The sequence below is a fragment of the Gracilinanus agilis genome, chromosome 5 (assembly GCF_016433145.1).
Source record: "Gracilinanus agilis isolate LMUSP501 chromosome 5, AgileGrace, whole genome shotgun sequence".
Lineage (NCBI taxonomy): Eukaryota > Metazoa > Chordata > Mammalia > Didelphimorphia > Didelphidae > Gracilinanus > Gracilinanus agilis.
In genome coordinates, this window is record NC_058134.1 from 284,260,821 (window position 1) to 284,279,399 (window position 18,579).

At 33.4% G+C, this 18,579-nt stretch overlaps 2 protein-coding genes across 2 annotated transcripts; both read right to left on the reverse strand.

The window, feature by feature from the left end:
• Positions 1–830: 830 nt before the first annotated feature.
• LOC123249015 (olfactory receptor 6C2-like) lies at positions 831–1,772 on the reverse strand. Its single transcript, XM_044677971.1, has one exon. It carries the CDS (start codon positions 1,767–1,769, stop codon positions 831–833), a length of 939 nt encoding a protein of 312 aa, XP_044533906.1. The 5' UTR covers positions 1,770–1,772.
• Positions 1,773–16,592: 14,820 nt separating this feature from the next.
• LOC123248929 (olfactory receptor 6C2-like) lies at positions 16,593–17,531 on the reverse strand. The gene has a single exon (XM_044677844.1). It carries the CDS (start codon positions 17,529–17,531, stop codon positions 16,593–16,595), a length of 939 nt encoding a protein of 312 aa, XP_044533779.1.
• Between the last annotated feature and the right edge of the window lie 1,048 nt (positions 17,532–18,579).

Below are 18,579 nucleotides of genomic sequence, written 5' to 3' on the forward strand. Positions count from 1 at the left end.
CTATAACTAAAGCAGTCAGGCAGGACAAGCCTGCCTGGTCAGGAGGGAAAAAGATTTCTCACTAATGTGTCCCCTTCAGCTCCACAGATGATCTCAGCTTCCACTGGAACACAGGTATCACAGCAATTAATCCACAGAAAAAATCAAGTCAGGAAGATGAATTTGTCTTCATGTCTACCATGTAGAACTTAATTCTATGCTCAACCTGAGCTTCCTTCACTGGACAGATGTTTTCTTGAAGAAGACAATCCACTTTTCCCAGGCTCTTTACTTAAACAGCTAAGCCAAACAACCCAATTGCCATTACCAACAGAGTCACTGAGAAAAGCCTACAAATAGATAATGGGCAAGAAAATTGAAGAATAAGAAGAGAAAATAAATATAAATTTGGGCCACAGATTTGGGTTTTAGCAATAAGAATGGAGTTTGTTGGACTAGACAACTTTTAAGGACCCTTTAATATAGTAGAACTGTCTGTCTCATGTAAGAGTTATATGATCTTGAAAGGGGTAAAGTATGGATTTTAGTGCCTACAAGTGGGGGGATGGTGGTTTTGAAGACTAGAGTTATAAGTGAGGTGCTATGTCAGGTCAGAACTTGACAATGAAGAATATATAACATATAATAATAATGAGGGAGGAGGAGAAGAAGATGTTTTTTATTATTTAGAGGTTAAATTAATTCTCAGTGGAAGAGAAAAGGAATGTGAGAAGTTTATAGTGACTGGAATGTAGGTAAAGGGTGAATTAACAAAAGAAATTTAAAAGGGCAAAACAATCTTTAGTAGATATTTAAAGGTTTATCAGATTTTCTCTTACCATTTGACTTGTTTATTGCTTTGAGAGGAATACAAATCTTTTAATTGAATCCTTAAAAGCTTGTATCACTTGTTTGTTTCTTAGGGCATAAATAAAGGGGTTCATAACAGGAGCAACTGAAGTTGTGAGCACTGTCACTACTTTGTTCAAAGTCACTCCTTCCTTTGCAGAGGGTTTGATATAAATAAATATGCAGCTGCCATAGGTGATGGAGACAACAATCATGTGAGAAGAACAAGTGGAAAAAGCCTTTTTTCTTTGTTGAACTGAGGGGAATCTCAGAACTGTCCGAATAATGTTTATATAGGATAAAAAAACTAGGAATAAGGTGATAATGAGTGTCAATATAGCAAAGATCAGAACCATCTTCTCTATGAATTGTGTATCTGAGCACGCAATCTTTAACATGGGAAATGCATCACAACCAAAATGATCAACAACATTGTAGTCACAGAATTCTAATTGGAGGCCCAGACTAATTGGTGGAATGATGATCATCAACCCAGCCAGCCAAGAACCCAGGAGGAGCTGTTTACAGACTTTGTTGCTCATGATAGTTGTATAGTGCAGAGGTTTGCAAATGGCCACATAACGGTCATAGGACATGGTGGCTAGAAGAAAAAATTCGGTTGCCCCAAGAAGGATGACAAAAAATATCTGGGCAAAGCAAGCAATATAGGTAATGGTATTGTCTCCAGTTGACAAGTTGTAGAGATATCTGGGAATATAGGAAGTTGTGAATGCCACTTCTAAATAGGAAAAGTTTCGAAGGAAAAAATACATTGGTGTTTTCAGTTGTGCATCCATCAAAGTAAGGATGATTATGATTAGATTCCCAACTATACTCAAAACATATGTGAGAAATAGAAATATGAAAATCAAAACCTTTAATTGTGGATCATCTGTTAGTCCTCGAAGGACAAATAACATTATTCCTGTGTTGTTTCTCATCTCTGATTTATGATGGACCTGTGGGTAAAGGAAGAGAGACAGGCTAGATTTGGGGAAGAAAATGACAAAATGTCTTCCCCACTGAGAATCAGAGGGAAAAATCCAGGCAAGTTGTCACTGGACCTTCATTTTATTTGATAAGAAACAATATCCCTAGTGTGGACCTGAGCATCTCTCAGCTATAAATTAGAGAGAATAAGTAGATGGTTTGTTTAAAAATTTTTTTTCTTAACACTTATTCAGACTCTCTAACTTACATGCATTTCTTCCTCATCTCTTCATGGCTACCACCCTTTGCATTTTAATCCACATTAAATTTTTCTCATTAATTTTCACTCAAAATCTAATAATTAAATAATCAAAAAATTAAATAAACCTTTTCTTAGAAAAAATCTTTATCAAGCAATGCCAGCTCTCTAAATAACATCCAGAACCAAAAAGATTTAGATTTGAATTCCACCAAACATTTAAAGAACAAATAATCCTAATTCTATATAAAAAACTGGAAAATTACTTCTATGACACAAATATGGCTTTGACACCAAAATCAGGAAAAAAACCAGAGAAATAAAAGTATGGACCAATTTTCCTAATGAATATCGATGCAGAAATTTAAATAAAATAATGTCCATGAATTACAGCAATATGTTAGAAAGATCATACACTATGACCAGTTGGGATTTCTACTAGAAAGCCAGGACTTTTTAAATATTAAACACATTATAATTATAGTTGATCAGATCAAATATAAGAATAATAAAAATCATATGATTTTCTTAATAGGTGTTGAAAAACTTTTAAGAAAACATAACATTTTCCTATTGAAACATTAGAATGCAGATGAAAAATGGAGCATTCTTTAAAATAATAAGCAGTACATTCTAAAACTGTCAGTGAATATTATCTATATAAGATAAACTAGAAACTTTCCCCTAAATTAGTTGAAATAATGAACAACTTTGGAAAAGTAGCAGGATATAAAATAAACTTACCAAAATCATCAGCACTTCTATATATTATCAATAAAAAGTTTAGCAGGAAAAGATAGAAAGAAAAATTCCAATTAAATTAATTCCATATAATTTAAAACAGTTAGAATTATACCTGCCAAGGCAAATGCAGGAACTATATGAACATGATTACAAAACATTTTGCAAATCACAAAAAAAACCAAATTACAAAACAATTCATGCAAATAAAGAATGATCTTAACAACTTAGAAAAATATTAATTGTTCATGAATAAGCTGAGTGAATATAACAAAAGAACGGTTCTCCAAAAATTAATTTACTTATTCAATGCTATGTGTAGCATACTTTCAAGGTCAAAATGGGTTTATGATTTAGACATAAAAGGGGATACTAAAACCCAAATAGGGGAACATACCTGTCCTGTCTATGGAGAAGAGAGAATTTATGATTAAACTATATGCAGGAGGAATCATGGGAAATAAAATGGATTATTTTTATTATATTAAATTCAAATATTTTTGGACAACCAAAACTAATGCGGTCAAGATTACAAGGCAAATGGGAAATTTTTATAAGTTTCTCTCATAAAAAGTCTCATTCCTCAAATATGTAGGGAACAACTAAAATTTATTTTAAAAAAACCAAAAAGCAGTCTTTCCCTCACTAATAAATTGTGAAGGATAGAAAGTTTTCAAAAGAAGAAATCAAAGCTATATATATATATATATATATATATATATATATATTCTTATAAAATGCTCTAAAACACTATTGATAAAGGAAATTCAAATGAAAACAACTCTGACATTCCACCCTTACACATCAGATTGGTTAACAGGACAGAAAAAGAAAATGCAAATGCTGAAAGGGATGTGAAAAAAAATGCTATGCTAATAAAGTATTGGTAGAACTCTGAACCATTCTGGAGAACAATTTAGAACTATGTTCACAGGGCTATAAAACTGTGCAAACTAAGTCTGTATCTCAAAGAGATCAAAAGTCAAAGAAAATAATGTATATGCACAAAATTATTTATAACAGCTATTTTTGTGGTGGCAAAGTATTGAAAACTGAGGGGATGTGCATCAGTTGGAGAATGACTGAACAACCTGAGGCTTATTATTATAATGGAATACTATTGTGCTTCAAGAAATAACAAGGAGAACAGTTTCAGAAAAATAAGACCTATTTGAACTGATGCAAAGCAAATTGTGAAGAATTTGGAGAACATTGTGCACTGTAACAGCAATGCTGTATTGACAATCAACTGTGATATACTGATAGCTACTTGTCTACTCTGATCAATACAATGATCCAAGACTATGCCAATAGACCTAATGTTGAAAAAGACAGAACTGATGAAGTCTGAGTACAAATTGAAATATAATTTCCTCACTTTATTTTTATTGCTTTTATTTCTTTGCAATATAGCTGATATGGAAATATGTTTTCCATGATTTCACATGTATCATTAATGTCATATTACTTATCTTCTTAGAGGATGGAGAAGGAAGTACTAAGAGAGAAAATTTGGAGCAGAACATTTTTAAAAAGTTTAAAAAATAAGAAAGAAAGAAAATGGGGCCTCACAAAAAGGCCTTTCTTTTGTTTCAGTTAGCTAAGACCTGATTTTGTTTTACAAACATGAACTTCTCTTTCTGTAAAAGATTTTTTTATCAACTCTGCTCTCTGACATTTCTTTGTTGACATATTATTGTTTAAGTTTGTGTGGATGTTGCCTGTGGATGGTCTTTTGGTTCCATTCTTTGATCTTAGCCATTTAATTTATTGCATTGAAACATAAGCTACATTTGACAAACTCAATGGTTTGTGCCTATTGTAAGATTTCATTATTGCTCCATTAAGCATTATGTTTTATTTCCAGAAACATTTTTATAAATTTTTAGCTCACTTATCATTTAGTATGGGAATATCAGTTCTTCTTTTTGGTATTTTATATCTCCTATTCATTCCCTATGTTCTATCCACACATGTTAGTTACTCCATTTAAGGCTCTCATCTTTCACTTTGAATATGATAATAATTTATTTGAGCCTAATTCATATATCTGCCTCAGATATTTCCTTTCACCACTCCATTCTCCATGAAATTATCCAAAAAGTGATGTCATTTCCCTGCTTAAAAATGACACAGTGGCTCTCTCTTACCTCTAGAATATAATACCAGCTCATCTCTTTGACCTTTAAAGCCATGACAATCTGCTTTTAGCATTCATTTTCAGGATTATTATGTATTATACTCCTTCATATTCTTCTGTTCCAGCAAAACTGGCTTGCTTGATCTTCCTCACACATGGAATTTAAGTTGTCATCTCTTTGTCTTTGAATAGGTCATTTCCTTTGCATGGAATGCATTCCCTTCACTTCTCTACTCTGTGGCACCTTCCACTTCTTTCAGAGCTCAGCTCCAAAGCTTCTTTTGATCCCTCATTTTCTGGTTCCCCGTCCCCAGAAGTTATTTTGTAGATATTTTATATATAAATTTTACCTATGTGTTGTTTCCCCTTAATAGGATATAAGTTGTTTGAGAACAAGGTCTATTTTGTCTTTGTTGAATTCCCAACACTTATTTTGATGCTCAGAAGATAGAAAGTACTTAAGAAATGTTTGTTGAATAATTGAAGGGATGCTTTCAAATAAATAGGGAGATGAACTGATATTGTCAGAGTGAAGTAGGTATAATGATATACATAGTACTCCTAAAATTGCAAATGATGACTATTACTTTTTTCTATGCATAAGTTTAATGTGACTCTGATGGAAGTTCAGAGCAAATTGATGTCTCCTCCTTGTCTGCAATTAATTTTTACTTCTCAAGGTAATGATTAATCCTTATTTTATTCCTCAGGGGAACAAACAATCTATAACCAGAGACACAAAAATATACAATAAAATTAAATGATTTTGTCTTTTGTTTTGTTGGGTAGGAACTTCTTCAAATCACTGCAAATCTGTAATTATTCATTTCTGCAAAAGCTGTGCATATCTTATAATGAAACTTGGAAGTAACTCCCTCTGCAATAAGGTAGGAATCTGCTTAATGATATAGTAGAAGTACACAGGGTGTCTAGCTCCTCATTGTTATAATTATGTTCTCTATTGTGGTTAAATGAGCTGTTTCACAAAGAAAATATTTTAACAAATCCTTGTTGTTTTGTGATTGACTAAAAATGGCTGTGTATTGACTCTTTCATGCAAGGGCTCATGTCTTTTAAATATGGAAAAATGTAGTCCAAAGGAATCATGTTTAAATGGAAAACTTCAGGAGAATCAAAGAGATATCTTTGGATAGAGTAGAGCTAGGAAGACATGGAAGCTTTGAAGCACCCATCAAGTCACAGAAATAAGCACTAACAAATACTAAATTCACCATCCTTATAGCTGGTCTACTTACTCTTTATTAGAGGGTAAAATTCAAAGGTATTATTATTCAGAAGAAAAGTGACATCCTAGAAGCAACTATAGATTCTTTCTTTGAATTATTAATAATATTTGTCTAAATTTTTGATTTTTGCAGCCCTACACATTCCCTCATTATAAATCCAAAATGATAATTTGTGAGATGGAAGACCATTTCCATACTTACTTTTCTGATCTCATTCAGTAGAGTAGCTCCAAATTTTCCTGGTATGACTCAATTCTGAGCAACAGTGTGTGAGTAGAGGTAGCATTGTATGATAAGAAAACAAATAGATTTGTAATCTTTGAGTCCCAGCCCTGCTACTTATGATGTTATCTTGTTTAAGTTCCCTTAGCTCAATGATACTCACTTTCCTTATCTTCAAATAAAAGTTTTGGATTAAATCAAGTCTGAATCCTTTTCTAATTTTAATAATAAAATCCCAACTGTATATCACTCTCTGATCATACTTGTAATGTAGTATCTTGTATGTCTCCAGGACCCAGACTATTACACTAAGAGGCAGTTATGTGACTATTTCCCATTTTCAGGTCTTTCGAGGTTCTTTATCCACCTGTTCTTCTCACTTATTCTAAACAAATATTACACCATAGATTTATTGCCAATTTAAAATTAGGTTATATTTCCTTGTACTTTTTGTACCTAAAGGGGAAATAGGCTTAGTATAAAAAAGTAATGTTTGAATCTATTTCTTTGTGTTTTAAAAGAGGTCTGATCTCTCTGAATAGTGAAACATTTCCCTATAAATTTAACAGGAATGACAACAGACAATATTTGTTATATCTACTTAATATCCTTAGGCACACAAGAATGAAATAAGTACACAAACAAAACAGTACTTAGGGACTTGGATTTAAGAAGCACTAATGAATCTCCTATGTAATAAACTTTGGCTGATGTCCACAGAGACCAGAGTATGATAATAGCATCAGATACAGTGGTGAACAAATGATGGGTATACAATGAAACAGGGCCTTTGATCCAATCACTCTACTGTATGTTATCAGAGAGGGTTTTAGTCAAATGGTAAGGGAGAAGCAATTTGGGATTTCTTGGAGCAGGATAGATTTCAGAGAAATCACAAACATTTTATGTCCCATGGGATTCTGAGATATGTTATCATCTTTTGTAGATAGTCGTTTTCCTTGAAGGTTAATTCAAAGGTGTAATATGAGAACTTCAAAGGATCTCCAACTCATTAATTTAGGTAATGCCTCTACGCAGTGCAAATTGTGAACTTTACATGCCCTCTTATCTTCAGTGATTCTTCAGTAAGAATTTACCCAAATGAATTGAAGGTCATTTCCTAGGTCTTTTAACATCTCATGATTTCAGTACAACATTTGGGTTATCTACTGTCTCAAATGGGGTCCCAAAGAGGGATGGAGGCAGGATAAGGTGAAAGGTAAAGAAAGCACTCACACAGGGATGTTCAGCATTGCATGCTTTAATCCACACACTACCTCTCTTCAACAGCTACAGCAGCAGAAATATGTTTCCGGCCCGTGAGAAACCAAACCTAACTTACATGAGAAATCAAACCTGGCTAGAGTGAGAATCAAATGAAAAACAAAAATCGATTCTGGGAAGTGTTTTCTTCTTAAGATACTGAGAACTGTTTTTCCTCTGGCAACAAATGAATGGACATCTGGAGCAAAGACCTTGGGTACCTCAGCATCCTTATCTCAAACATGCTTTTCTCTGTAGTTGTACCCCTTTCATGACCTCCTCAGGAATGCAAGAGAGGGAGGGGAACATGTTAAGGGAAATTAACCCTTTGAGTTTGCTACAATCCATCTGCTCCCTCCCACTTTTGCTTTATGACTCCCTGATATATACTTCTGATAATATATTACTTGTATGAGATTTTTACATTACTTTAATTTTTTCCAATTACATGTTAAAACAATTTTTCTTAAATTTTGTAATCCATGTTTCCTCCTTCATTCCCACCTCACCCCTTCCCTGAGAAAGCAGGTAACATCATATAGATTGTACATATGTTATCATGTAATACATATTTCCCTGTTCATCATGTGAATATATATATCGCTTTCACTAGAGAAAAATTTATGGAGGAAATAAAATGAAGAATGGTATGTTTCAATTTGCTTTCAGACTTTATCTATTCCTTCTATGACAGTAGATATCCTTTATCATCATGAGGTCTTTGGAGTTTTCCTGGATCCTTGCCTTGCTGACAATAGCTGTCATTCACATTTTATCATTGTATATGAATGTTTTGAATTTTTGTACTTTCTCTTCTTCTATTTACATGTAGAAACAATTTTTTTAAACAATTCTGGCATTTTGTGATTCAGATTTTCTCTTTTTATTCCTCCCTGCTCCTTAAGGTGGAAAATGGTCTGCTATAGGTTATACCAGTACTTTCATAGTGTACATATTTCCATATTCCCCATGTCATGACAGAAGACATATCACATACAACATACATACAATAAAAATATTCATAAAGGAAATAAAGTGAAATATGGCATGCTTTGATCTGCAATTAGATTTCAATGGTTCCTTCTATGGCTTTGGATAGGATTTTTTTTTCATCATGAGTCTCTGGTTTATCTTGGGACCTTGGATAAAAGATAATAGTTTTTTCTTTCATGGTTGATCATTGTACAATATTTCTATAACTGTATATTCTGTATTTCTGAATCTGCTTATGTCACTTTGCATCAGTGTATGCAAGTCTTTCCAAGTTTTTCTGAATTTAATTTTATCATAGTATTACATTAAAACTATAAATCACAACTTGTTCATCCATTCCCTAATTGATGGACTTCACTCCCATCATGCAAACACATAGTTTCCAGTTCTTTGCCACTAAAAGTGAACTGTTAAAATATTTTTGTACAGGTAGGTTCTTTCCCCCTCTCTCTGGTCTCTTTGGGTACAGATGTAATTGTGGTATTACTGCATCAAAGAGTATGCTTAGTTTTATGACCTTTGAGCATGGTTCCATATTGCTCTCCAGAATGGTTATATCAATTTACAGCTCCGCCTACAGGGTATAAGTGTCTCAATTTTCCCAAATCCCTTCCAACAGTTGTCATTTTCCTTTTTGATCATATTAGTCAATCTGATAGATATGAGATGGTATTTCGGAGTTATTTTAATTTGCATTTCACTAATCAGTAGTGATTTGGAGCATTTTTTCACACAACTATGGATAGTTTTTATTTCTTCTTCTGCCTGTTTATATTAATTGATCAATTGGGGAATGCTTTGTATTCTTATAAATTTGACTCAGTTCTCTATATATTTGAAAAATGAGGCCTTTGTCAGAGATACTTGTTACAAAATCCACACCCTCCTCCCAAATTTGTTGCTTCCCCTCTAATCTTAGTTATATATATATATATACATATATATATATGTGTGTGTGTGTGTGTGTGTGTGTGTGTGTTTTGTTTGTGCAAAACCTTTTAGTTTGATGTAATCAGAATTATCTATTTCATTTTTCTTATGGTCTCTCTGTCTTGTTTGGTCATATATTCTTTCCTTATGTATAAGTTAGACAGGTGAACTTTTCCATGTTCCCAGAATTTCTTTATGATATCACCATTTATTTCTATATCAAGCATCCATTTTCATTTTATCTTGTTGTGTGGTATGAGATGTTGGTCTATGCTTATTTTTTTGTCATATTTTTTCCCAATTTTCTCAGCAGTTTTGGTCAAATACTTAGTTCTTTTCCCAATAGTTTGCATCTTTGGGTTTATTGAACACTATATGACTCTGGACATTGCTCCACTAGTCTATTTCTTAGCAAATACCAGATCATTTTTGATGATTATTGCTTTATTATATAGTTTGAAATCTGGTATGGTTAAGCCTCCTTCCTTTATATTTTTTCATTACTTCCTTTGATGTTCTTGATCTTTTATTCTTCCATATAAATTTTGTTTTTTTCTTCTAGTTCTTGAAAATAATTTTGGGCAGTTTGGTGTAGCACTGAAAAGGAAATTAATTTAGGTAGGATTATCACTTTTATTATATTGGCTTGGCCTATCCATGAGCAATTAATGTCTTGCCAATTGTTTAGGTCTGACTTTATTTGCATGAAAAGTGTTTTGTAATTGTGTTCATATAGTTGCTGGATTTATTTTGGCAAGTTTACCCCCAGATATTTTACATTGTCTATGGTTATTTTAAATGGAGTTTCCTTTTCTATCTCATGCTGTTGAGCTTTGTTGATGAGAAATGAAAATGCCAATGATTTAGATGGGTTTATTTTACATCCTACTTCTTTGCTAAAGTTGTAAATTGTTTCTATTGAGTTTTGGGTTGATTATCTGCCAAGAGTGATAGTTTTCTTTCTTTATTGCCCATGGTAATTCCCTCTATTTCTTCTTCTGCTTTTAGTGCTATTTCTAGCATTTCAAATAAAATATTAAATAGTAGTGGTGATATTGAGCATCTCTGCTTTACCCTGATCTTTCTAGAAATGATTCTAGCTTGTCTCTGTTTTAGACAATGCTTACTGAGGTTTTATATAGATGCCCTTTGTTACTTTAAGAAAAGCTCTTTTTATTACAAGATTTTCTAGTTTTTTTTTTAAATAAGAAATAGGTTTTGTATTTTGTCAGAGGCTTTCCTCCCAATATATTCAGATATAGTATTTCTTTTGTTCTTAATATGGTCAGTTATACTAAGAGATTTCCTAATGTTGAACCATGCTTCCATCCCTGGTCTAAGACCCACCTGGTCCTAGTGTATTGTCCTTGCCATAATGATACTGTAATCTCCTTGCTAGTATTTTATTATTAAAAATTACATCATTATTCATGAGAGATATTGGTCTGTAATATTCTTTCCTTATTTTAGCTCTTCCATAGTTTTTAGGTGTCAATACCATATTCACACCATAAAAAGGTTTTGGAAGAATTCCTTTTCCCCTTATTTTTCCAACTAATTTATGTCATCTTGGAACTAATTGTTCTCTGAATGTTTGGTAGAATTCACTTGTGAAACCATCTGGCTCTGTTGGCTTTTTCTTGAGGAATTCTTTGATGTTTTGGTCAATTTCCCTTTTTGTGATGGGATTAAGTATTCTACTTCCTATTTTGCTAATTTGTGAAGTTTAAATTTTTGTTATAATTAGGTTATCAGATTTATTGTCATATACTTGGGTAAAATAACTCCCCAAAATATAATTGCTTTAATTTCTTCTTCATTGGTTGTGATTTTGCCTTTAAAATTTTTGATACTGGTATTAAAAATAAAAATAACACATGGTTTATGTATTTTATTTATTTTTCATAAAACCCATTCCTTCTCTTATTTATTAGTTCAATGGTATTCTTTCAATTTAATTTTTTTCTCTTTTAATTTTTAGAATTTCCAATTTGGTGTTTAATTGGGGATTTTTAATTTGTTCTTCTCCTAGATTTTTTTTCATGTCCAATTTATTCGTTTGCCTTTCTTTTTGATATGAGCATTTAGAAATATAATATTTCCCCTGAGCACAACTCTGTCTGTATTCTATAAATTGAGGCATGCTATCTCCTCACTGTCATTGTTTTCATGTGAACTTATGAATTGTGTCTATGATTTGTTCTTTGACCTATTCATTCTTTAGAACATGTATTTATTCCTAAAGAATAAATAGTAACAGAAATAACATAAGGAAATAGACAGTAAAACTTTACTAGTCAGGAACCTCAACTTTCCCCTCTCAGAAATAGATAAAGCCAACCAAAAAAAATAAGAAAAAGGTTAAGGAGATAAATAAAACTTTAGAAAAATTAGATATGATAGACCTGTGGATAAAATTGAAAATAGAAGATAATATACCTTTTTCTTAAAAGTATATGGCACCTTCACAAAAACTGAACATATAATAGGGCATAAAAACCTCTCACCCAAATGTAGAAAAACAGAAATAATAAATGCATCATTTTCAAACCATAATGCAATAAAATTACATTCAACAAAGGGCAGCAGAAAAAAATTAAAATAAATTGGAACCTTATTTTTTTTTGGTTCGCTTTATCTATTTCTGAGAGGGGAAAGTTGAGGTTCCTGACTAGTAAAGTTTTACTGTCTATTTCCTTATGTTATTTCTGTTACTATTTATTCTTTAGGAATTTAGATCTTATACCATTTGGTGCATATGTTTACTATTGATACTGTTTCATCCTCTCTGGTGCTTTTTATTGAGTTGTAATTTTCTTCCTAATTTCCTTTGATTAGATCAATTTTTACTTTTGTTTTGTCTGAGATTATGATTACTATATCTGCTTTTTAAAAAAATTTTTGGTTGAGGCATAATAGATTCTGATTCAGCCCCTTATTTTTACTCTGTGTGTATCTCCCTGCTTTAAATGTGTTTCTCATAAACAGAATATTGTAGGAATTTGGTTTTTAATCTACTCTGCTTTTCTTTTCCATTTTAAGAGTGAATACATTCCTTTTATATTCATAGTCATGTTTACTAACTGTGATTTCCCTCTGTATTATTTTGCTCCTGTTTACCCTTCTTTATTTCTCATTTTGTCCTTTCCCTATTCACATTTTTGTTTTTGTTTTTGACCACTGCCTTCCTCAATTTTCCTTACTTTTTCTCCACCACCCCCATTTTCATCTTCTCCTTTCTATTCTACTTCCTTATAGGGTAAAGTTGGTATCTATAGCTGGCTTAATTTGGGCATTTTTCCCACTTTGAGTTAATTCCAAGTTTTGTCCACCACACACCCTCATCTTCCCCTCACTGTATTGACAGGCCTGTCTTCATATGAAATAGTTTACCTCCTTTGATATTTCCTTTTCCCTTCTCCCCAAGTGTTCCTCTTTCCTATTCCTTGATTTTTTTGTATATCAAGCCATCCTATTTTGTTTGCTCCTTTTTAATTCTATGTATACTCATTCTTATTGTCCTGATAGTGATGAAGATCTTAAAATCTTAAATTCTTTAGATGTCTTGAGTACCTTGAGCAACTTAAGCATCTCAAGTATCATAGATATTTTAAATGTAATTGCGAAAAAATATTATATTAAAAATAAATACTTATTGTTTACACTTGTTGTTTATTTAACTACCAGTATTACTGAATTGTTCATAACCTCCTGTGCTAGGTATACATTTGACTTTTATGGACATTAGAATCCTGGAATCTTGCTTTGTAGCCAATGAAGATATTTCCTGGAAAGTAATAGCCTTGGTAGTTTCGTTGCAGGTAAACCCTAGACTTAGGAATTCTGGAGTTAGGACTTCTAGAGAGAGAAAAAAAAGAATTTCATGAAAAACATTATGTTTTAGAGTAGGGAAGGAATAATTGATGTATTACCCCAAGGCTTGAGGAGCAAAAAAGAAATTCTGTGGTTTAGGGAATAAAGGGGTCTGTACCTTACCACTCTCTTCTTGTGAGTTGTTTGAACAATTGTCTGGGAAGGAGATCACTTGTTTAGCAAGCCCACAGTTGAAAAGTGTATTGGCCTCAAAGGGGAACTTATGAACTATTGTGGATGTTTTAAATGTTTTTAGTATCTATGATTATTGTGTTACCTACATTTTCTGTGGGGTGAAATGGAGGTAAATATCTAACTTTGTCATATTACCTAGAACACTAGTATGGGAGTGAGGGACTGCAGTTTCATATATTTGAGTATTATATGAGGTACAGTAAGATCTTAGAAGAGAGAAGATCAACTTCCAGGATTTGGCCCTGATATTTGGAATGGGGCCCTGCGCTAGTCTTATTACAAGGGTTGGAGATATGAAGAAAGACAGAAACATTACCTGCTGTCAGGAGCTCACAGTTTAATGGAAATGATAACATGCAAACAACTAGGTAGAAACAAGAGAAATATAGGATAAAGTGGAGATAATCTTAGAAGACCCTAACATGAGAAAAAATCAGGAAAAGTTTGTTGTGGAAGGTAAGATTTTAGCTGAGACTTGAAGGATGACAAGGATATCAGGAGGTGGAAGTGAGGAAGGAAGAGTGTTTCAGGCATCAGGGACAGTCGAAAGGAAATTGGTAAATGGAGTAGTTCTTTGGGAGAAAGAGGGAGGAGAAAATTAGGAAGGGTCCTGGTTATGAAGAACTTTAAAAACAAGAGGTTTTATATTTTTTCCTGGGAAATAAGAGTGAGCCACTGGAGTTTGATGAATGGGGGAGGTGGGTTGATCACCCTTGCGATTTAGGAAAAAACATCTGACAGCTTAATGGCAGATGAACTACAGTGGGCAGAACCCTGAAATAGGGAGAACAACCAGAAAGGTATTGCAATACTCTATGAAGAAGACCTGAACTAGGGTGGTATTAGTGCAAGAGGACAGAAAGAATGTGTAGGAGAAATGCTATGAAGATAGGATAGGATTTGCCAACAGATTATATGGGTGAGAGAGAGTAAGGATTGCATCTGAGTTCCAAGCCTGGGTGAATAGGAGGATGAGTGCCTTTAGCATTAATAGGGAATTTAAGAAGAGGGAAGGATTTGATGTGAATTTGTATATGTTGAGATTAATATGTCTCTTGGACATCCAGTCATTTAAGAATGGAGGTCAGGAGGGTATCAGGACTTAATAGTTACCTAGAAATGGCCATTGAATTCATCTCTAAATTTCATTTTCCTTTTGAATATTATCATGCACATTTTGTTCTTGATGCCAAGGTGTACCCCATGGTTCTTTCCTTGGCTCCCTTCTTTTTAAGTGTTATACTACATCTTGTGGTGATCTCATCAGCTATCATGTATTCAAGTAGCAATGGTGTGTAACATATATTCTGTATTTTTATGAGAATAATTTTGTGATTGGTTGATTTTCATAAAGGATATTCATTAATAGGTATCATCTTTAGCATTAGGAATACAACACATCTTTCAAGTATATTTTTATTTAGTTCTATTTTCTTCTTTCTTTAAGATTTATTCATCTCTTAAAGAAAAATATTAAAATCAATGATTATTATGTTACAAATTTATGAATTTAAAAATTCAGTTAGCTTTTGTCATGTCAGTGCCATGCCATTTGGTACATATATATTTAATCAAAGTCCTTCATTGACTTAAATCATAATGTAATTTTTCAGTTTCTTTCTCTTGACCTTGTAAATTTTTATTGTTGTCAAATTGAAGTCATAAATGCAATTGCTGGAATTTTGCAATTGTATTATGTTAAGAAAACTTTTTTCTAGCTCCTAATTGCCATTTCTTATTTTTAATATTTCTTGTATGCAACAAATTGCTGGGTTTTGTTTTTCAATGCTTTTCTCATTAGCTTTCATTTCGCTGACTAGTTTACTCCAATTATATATAATGTTATAATTGTTCAGTTTATCTTTTCCTCAGCACAAAATTTTCATGTTAGGACTCTCTTCTTTTAGTTTTTTTCAAGTCAGAACTTGGGTTTGTGCTCCTGAAACTTCAGTAAGCAGTATTCTTTATTTAAATTCTCTAACAGATTAATGTTCATTGATTACTTTTTCTAGATTCAGCTCCTGCAAACTCTTTTTTTATTTAGTCTTTCCTTGCTTAAGAATTCTTATATTCCTACCCACACCATGAAAATGATGTGTCTTCCCTCCTAATGACCAATGAAATTCAACAAAATGTATAAAATGCTTAGTATATACAAAGTACTCTGTTGAAAATACATAGCCTTTGCCCTCCATTAATTTCCAATCAAGTTGTGGAGAAAAAGGCAAGTATACAAATAATGATTTTGATACAAATGAGAACAAAACCAGTGCTTAATTACAGAGGAAAGATAGACTATAGTATTACAGGAGATCTGAGGAGAAATAATTTACTTCTAATTGATCAGGGACAAATGGTCATTTTGGAAAAAATTATTGGTCTCCTTACTGGTCAGAAATTGATCAAGGTATGATCAGGCAAAAGGAATAAGGAGTCTATATATACAGAATGAGAAGCATAGAATTAAATGTTAGAGCAAAGAAATTGAAGAAAAAGAAGAGACAAGGAATATTGGCTAGAGGTATGTGTATCAGCATTTAGGAATGAAGGTTGTACAGTGCCTACAGGCCTATAGTAGTTGACTTCTAAGGACCTTTCAAAAACAAATAGCAATGATAGTTCCATGATTTTATTAAATATGAGCTCCCTAAATGTGGTCCTGAGAGAGGAAAAATAATTGGTTTTAGTGCCTGCAAATGAAAGGATAGAGGCTGAAGTAGTAAGCCAGATGCTAAGCCAGGATTAAATGTGACAATAACAGCATGGGAGAGGGGGACAGAACAAAAATGTATTATTTAGGAGCTGGGAAGATTCTCAATTCAAATGAAAGAGAGTGTGAGAAAGTTAGAGTAACTGTACTATGGTTAATGATTAGCAAAGGAAATTACAAAAGATAATGAAATCCAGGACAGATAGTTAAAGGTTATTCCGATTTTCTCTTACCATTTGGCATCTTTATATCGATAATAGTTTATTGCTTTGAAAGAAAAAAAATCTTTTTAGCTGAGTCCTTAAAAGCTTGTATCACTTGCTCATTTCTTAGGGCATAAATTAAGGGGTTCATAACAGGAGCAACTGAAGTTGTGAGCACTGTCACTGCCTTATTCAAAGCTACCCCTTCTTTTGCAGAAGGTTTGATATAGATGAAGATGCAGCTGCCATAGGTGATGGAGACAACAATCATGTGAGAAGAACAAGTGGAAAAAGCTTTTTTTCTTTGTTCAGCTGAGGGGAATTTCAGAACTGTCCTGAGAATGTATACATAGGATAAAAATACTAAGAACAAAGTAATAATGAGTGTCAATACAGCAAAGATCAAAATCATCTTTTCTATGAATTGTGTGTCTGAGCATGCAATCTTTAATATGGGAAATGCATCACAACCAAAATGATCAATAACATTGTAGTCACAGAATTCTAATTGGAGGCCCAGACTAATTGGTGGAATGATGATCATCAACCCAGCCAGCCAGGAACTCAAGAGGAGCTGATTACAGACTTTGTTGTTCATGATGGTTATATAGTGCAGAGGTTTGCAGATGGCCACATAACGGTCATAGGACATGGTAGCCAGAAGAAAAAATTCGGTTGCCCCAAGAAGGATGACAAAAAATATCTGGGCACAGCAAGCATTATAGGTAATGGTGTTGTCTCCAGTTGACAAGCTGTAGAGATATCTGGGAATATAGGAAGTTGTGAATGCCACTTCTAAATATGAAAAGTTTCGAAGGAAAAAATACATTGGTGTCTTAAGATGTGTATCCATCAAGGTGAGGATGATTATGATCATATTCCCAATTATACTCAAAATATATGTAAAAAATAGGAAGATGAAAATCAGAACCTTTAGCTGTGGATCATCTGTTAGTCCTTGAAGGATGAATAACATCATCCCTGTATTGTTTCTCATCCCTGACTGCTGGTGAATCTGTGTGTAAAGGAAAGGAGACATTCATTGCAGAAAGAGAATGAATTTGGGGAAAAGGAAGGCAAGTCATTACTGGACCTTCATTTTACTTGAAAAGAATCAATATCACAGATGTCTTGACCTGAGCATCTTCCTGTTATGAATTAGGGAGAATAAATGGGGAGTTTTCATAGAGATTATTTTTGAAAACTAATACTCTTTCCCACCCTTGCATAAGCTCTCTATCTACATCAATTCTTCCATATCTCTTTATAACTAATGCCATTTGTATTTCAGGTCTCATTAATCTCATTAATTTCTAACTCAAAATCCAGCCATCCCTCCTTTTCCTTAACCCCACAGCAGATGGTCAGGGCATCTTGTTTAAAATTTTTGGCTCTGAAGCTTATTACTTTTGATTGTGGGCAATCATCAAACATTCTTTTTGTCATATTTAAAATAAGGCTAGTAGCTCTTTTCCAGGGCGGAGCCAAGATGGAGGAGTAAACTACAGCAGCTCCATGTCACCACAAGAATCCTCTGACCAAGATTAAAATATCTCTGCAAAACAAATACAGAAATGAAAGAACCAACAAGGAGACAGAGTGAAACAACTTTCAAGGAAAGAAAAACCCAAAAGTTAGAGATCATCTAGGGAACTGGGGTGAGAGGAAAGCAGAGCTAGCAAAAGGTTGTAGCAAGGAGTGAAGAGCAAGCCAAGCCACCCCCCCCCATGTCCATCCCTATCCCACATCAGCTGTCCAGGTTTGGAACCTAAGTACAAGCTAACATTCAGATCATGGGATTCTGCCTGGGCATTTCAAACCTGTGGAGAAGACTGGAGCCCAGGGAAGTCTAAGCTGAAGTGGGCTGATCTTTGTGGACTCAGAATGAAGCCAGGATTTCCAATCTGGGCTTGGGATAAAGATATAGTGCACAGTTTGGGGTGGCTGGCAGTACTAAATACTAAATACTGATCTTTCAGTTCAGGGCAGAGCTCCAAGACAGGGATCAAGTATACACAGCAAAACCAAAAACTTGAGCCTTAGCC